General features: G+C 40.5%; 1 protein-coding gene across 1 annotated transcript; it reads left to right on the top strand.

Moving 5' to 3' along the window:
• The first annotated feature begins 911 nt into the window (after positions 1 to 911).
• On the top strand, positions 912 to 4,161 carry ier5l (immediate early response 5-like). The gene has a single exon (XM_018667848.2). It carries the CDS (start codon positions 1,317 to 1,319, stop codon positions 2,208 to 2,210), a length of 894 nt encoding a protein of 297 aa, XP_018523364.1. The 5' UTR covers positions 912 to 1,316; the 3' UTR covers positions 2,211 to 4,161.
• Positions 4,162 to 5,200: the final 1,039 nt, after the last annotated feature.

The following is a 5,200-nucleotide window of genomic DNA, read 5'->3' as shown; positions in this document are numbered from 1 at the left end:
ACTCTGCATCAGGTTTTGACCGTGATAGTGTCCTGGTTTGGGGATTTCTGCCTCTACCCCAACATAATAGATGGGAATGGAATTTTGTATACTAATAATTTAAAAATAATTCCATAGGAACTTATTCTTTGATAGAAAGTAGCTCCAGTGAAAAGTGTTAACAGTAAAGTGTGTGGAATACTGAGAGAAGCAGTTTTTAGAAAGACACACTTAGAATTTCTAAACTGTGAACATCACAAATGAATTTCCATTCACCTTTGTTGTGGAGGCAGAAAACTCAGTGACTGCTATCTAAGCACTTGAACAAATAATAAGCTAATGTGTAACACAATCGAGTAATGCCTGGATTTGTTTTGGACTGATAGCACGCTCTCAACTGTTTGTACAATTTCAGCCCTGTCCTTTTAATATTGCAAGCATGATACTGGCTTCTGACCTTTTCTTTAAAGAATAAGGTGGTATTACTGTGTATTTTGCTTATATACAATCAACCAATCTCATTCAAAGACAAATCAGTATCACAATTTTAACAAGTGTGTGTGTTGAATTAAACACATAAAACGAATCAGATACTGACACAAAAACAACACATGTAATGTATTATATTAAAATGACTTATTGGGATTATAAAGATGCAAATCTTCCTTTTTGCCTCAGGAGATTCACTCAGTTTGCAATGTTCACATGCTTCAGTTGCTATAAATGTCTTTTCCTATTTGTTTGTTTCTTGTCATGTCATGTTTTAGTGACAGTTTTGGGACAAAATTAACAGTTATGCTTCAGCTATCCTGGTTAAAAAAAGGTTAAAAAGAGTATTTTTACTCAGAAAACCAAATTGGAAAATGAACTGTGATAATTTTATTAGTTGAATTTTAAAGAAAAATCTCTTCTGTGACATGAATACCCGGGAAACTAACTGTTTTTTGGAGGTCCCAGCTACAGGGCAGCTGAGATGTGGACATTCCTGTTACACAGGCTGGGTGGAATTTGAATAGTACAGAGGAACCGCCTCACGCTGATTGGCCGAGAGAGGAATATTTCCAGCGCGCCTCCTTGTCACTCGACAGACCTCAGGCAGATGATTGGCTCGTCCTGAAGAGGGCGGACCCACCATCTTGACTATATACATATTCTGTGCTCAGGGCATCTGCAAGTGATCGCTGGCTTTCACAGGGAGGCGAAGCGCTGTGTCCAATGTTTCTCCACAGAGCTGACTTGAACCTTTCTCTTCGAACAAAACGATTCCTACCGAGACAGCCGAGAGTCGGTTTTCTTCTCCCGGACAGGAGCTGGGGGTGGGCCGGGGGAACATATCAATGATTACCACCATGGAATGCGCAGTGGACGCGCAAAGCCTGATCTCCATTTCCTTAATGAAGATCCACAACTCCAGGACGCAGAGAGGGGGAATCAAGCTGCACAAAAACCTGCTGGTCTCTTACGTGCTGAGGAACGCCAGGCAGGTCTACATCAAGGAGAAATACGCGGAGATCTACAGGATGCAGCAGTACGAGGAGGTGATGACGGTCTGCAACGAGATCCAGGAGCTCAACCCGCTGGATCTGGACGCAGAGGACGCCGACAACGAGGAGCAGGCGCGGGCTGCTTGCTGCGGCGAGGAGATGAGTCTGTGCGACCCTGCGTGCCACAAAGGCGCGGCGCAGTCAGCGGCGCACGTCCGGACAGCGAGCACTCTCCTCGGCTGTTCTCCTTTCGAGGACGGCAGCAAAGCAGCGGAGCCGTCCGACTACCGCAGCTGCTGCATGGAGGCTTCTCCCGTGTCACACTTTGACCAGTTTTCTGCAGACAACAACAGGCACTGCAACAAAACCACAGTGCTGGATTTGGACACGCATGTGGTGACCACGGTGGAGAACGGCTACCTCCACCAGGACTGTTGCTGTAACCCGCCCCAGTGCGGCCAGGAAGCGCAGTCGCCAGGCAAGAAACGTAAGGTTGAGTTCGGCTGTTGTATATCCGACATGGAGGAAATATCTGATTTTACAGCGGCTCGCAAAAGAGCTAAACGCGAGGACTGTTCCTACTCCAACCCAGACTACACGGACACTTCCAATATCTCCAACCTGATCTCCATCTTCGGCTCGGGGTTTTCTGGGCTGCTGAGCAGACAGGCGGACTTGGAACAGATCTGTAGCAAACAGGCCCTGGCCAGTCTTGGGGCATGGACCCGGGCGATTGTGGCATTTTGAATCAAACACGTTGTTTAACGGGAGACCGGGGCCAGTTGTAACACGTTTTCCCCACTAAAGTATTAGTAAACAAAACCAAATGGAGAACTATTTTCTACTGCCAGTTTCCGTTTGAGTGAGGGCATGTTCCTGAATGTTAACACAAAGTTCCCATACAGCTCCGCCTGACAGTTTACATAGATACAACGTTTTTGTGTAGAAAAAGATGTCATCTGTGGAACTTTCAGCAAATGCTCTGTTGAAACCCTTTTTTAAAAAATGACCACAAAAGAATGAGTAAATGTTCCCTGACAGTATTTATGTAGTCATTGACAAGTTATCTGAAACGCTCCATAAATGTTCTTCTAACAGGTAGCCTAAGTCAAACCAGAACTTTCTGGGAAGGTAACAGCAAATATGACCAAATGGCAACATTATGGAAACATTAGGCTGCAAATGAAGAGAGGAAACGCAATTTCACATCCTCTCTCTGTGCAAATAGTGAAAATTGTTCAAATCAGAAATTGTGCATTGCTATCAATAGAACCTGAGTTGGGCAGCTGTAACACTGCAAAAAAAAAAAAAAAATCACCCTTATTTGTGACCAGTACCAGTGTGGTCAGCAGAAGATCTCATTCAACCGCCCACTTTGATAAAAACAGGTTTATTGATAAAGTGATCACATTAACACTGAGGCAGCTGCAAAAATCTGTAAAAACATCAAAGTTAAACAAATCGTTCCTCTCTGAGCTGCAGCTTTGAAAACTGCAAGTGTTCTTCATCGGAAAAGTTCAACACTCATAAAAACACTTAGCTAAACCAGAAGTTTCAGCTGTAGAAAATACTGCATACTAACATCACAACAACTCTGATACTGGCTAACGTCAAGAACTTTTACTCTTTCATACAATTGTAACAGAAACAGTGTTTCAAAATGTACATGAGCTGAAATGATCAAGGTTACACCTGAAGGCACACTTTGTTCCTAAAAATCAATAATATGCGATTGATTCATTGGTGTGCACTGGGCGACATCACTCACACTTGCTTCTGATTGGAAGAAATGTAGGCGTTACAATTGGATCTGGTCTCCCCAATAATGTATAAATCAACTTTATTTTTTCAAGAAAAAGAAAAGGTATTTAAAGTTTAGCTATTCAATGACAATAATTTTAACAGGGAGGGGAAAGCGTTTGTGCCATATGTATTGTGCAGGCGTTCCTGTTTTCAGAATGGGAGATACGTATCTAAAGAATACACTTTGGTGACTTAAATCTGATTCAACGGATTGACTGTTGTTGCCTTAAATCCAATGCACACTACTGCTAGCTACTGTCATAGCTGAACGTACGTTGAAAGTGACTGAATGTCTCTGCTGTCTCCTGGGCTGAGGAGCCTTTTGGAAAAAACACCTTCTCCAGTTTTAAATGGACCTTGCACATTCTCAGCAGTTTGATGGCATAGACTCCCTAAACACCTCTGAGGTACATGGACTCTTAACCAGCTCATATGACTTGATGGAGTGCCAACACTTTAATTCTCTAACACTTTTTGGGCTATTACTGTGGTCATCACTACACCTCCACTCCCAGCATGTGATAGTAAATGGTCTGGGTTATTTTAGCAGTTTGACATCCTCTCTTAATCATGGTTATTGCTCAAAGCCTTCACAGCAATTCAAAATTAAAACATGTCCTGGTTTTGTGAGTTTCACTTTGTTTTGTAAAAGAGTGATCTTAGTCCTTTTGTTTTAAAAAGGCAAACTCATGAATTAGCCATAACCTCAGAATCCATGCATTAGCTTTATGAGCACTATGTGTACCAAAATAAAGAGAGTATTCAGCCATTCTCTACATATTTTGTTGTTATTCTTGTATTTTTGTGTTTATTAAATTGTAGCTCTCCGGGTAAAACTGTTTCAGAAAAGATTTGTAAAGAAAATTATAATCTTAATAAAAAATAAAAATCTTCATTTGAATTGTTTTATTTGACCTGCCGATGTTCTGCACTCATTAAGCCTTTTGTCATGCATAAACTGAGATACAGAGCTACAGCTACTGAGCTGCAGAGATTGTAACAAACCCAAGCAAATGACCCTTTAGAAAGGGTTTTATACATTGTATCAAATGGTTTTATTAATAGTTAATAGTAATGCCTTAGAAATTGCCTATAAGACATCACTGAGAACAACTTTCTTTGGCTAGTGTTTACCTTTTCTGTTTGGTAATAGTAGAGTTATGACTTTTAATAAGTCATTTTGTTCAATAATGCATCAGGTCTGCAGTGGTAAATGTTACAGAAATTTGTTTGACATTATGCTTATTGACGTTATTTCTCTACAAGCCTTTATCAGATATTAGTTTTTACAACCTGGCAGCCTGATAGTTGTTAACTTATGACTTATAACTGATTTATCATGATCATTAATGAATCAAATAACATTAATAAAGGTATTAGTAACAACCTGTAAACCTATAAAGTGGGACCGTTATAATGCAAAATGTATATACAATACAATACAACACTATTTCAACTTAAGATCAGCTTACTAGCTTTTTCCAGTGGTTTTTTGTTATTGTTGTTTTTGTTTGTTTTTTTAAATTGCCACAAACACCAGCCTCTAAAAACACACAGAGTTCAACCAACTCCTCTCTCTTCCAAACTGAACAGTCTACATCAGAAAATACCAGGGGTTTGCTTTTCAGCACACACAGTTTATCAGGTACTGCCAGATACTTAATTTTGGCGCCTCACTGTGTAATTTTATTATTTATAATGAGCCAGTATTACAGATGATGAATCATCCAATCCTGGATGATCTAATGATAAAGATTTGGGTTGTCATACAATATATTTGCTAAAAGTAATGAAAAGGTTCATTGTTCATTTATAATGTCTGCCCCCATGATCTGTACCATTAGTAACTTAGCCTACACTTTTCATCTCAGCCTGGAATTTCCTCCCCCTAACAAAACTTCGAGCCCTGTTATCTCTGTTCTGTGCCACTTGGT

This window comes from Lates calcarifer, linkage group LG9 (genome assembly GCF_001640805.2).
Source record: "Lates calcarifer isolate ASB-BC8 linkage group LG9, TLL_Latcal_v3, whole genome shotgun sequence".
Classification (NCBI taxonomy): domain Eukaryota; kingdom Metazoa; phylum Chordata; class Actinopteri; family Centropomidae; genus Lates; species Lates calcarifer.
Note: the sequence above shows the minus strand (reverse complement) of the source record. Positions and strands in the feature narration are given on the sequence as shown.

Excerpts from the sequence above, each read along its gene's own strand:
- ier5l (XM_018667848.2), top strand. The coding sequence starts at position 1,317 with ATGATTACCACCATGGAATGCGCAGTGGACGCGCAAAGCCTGATCTCC.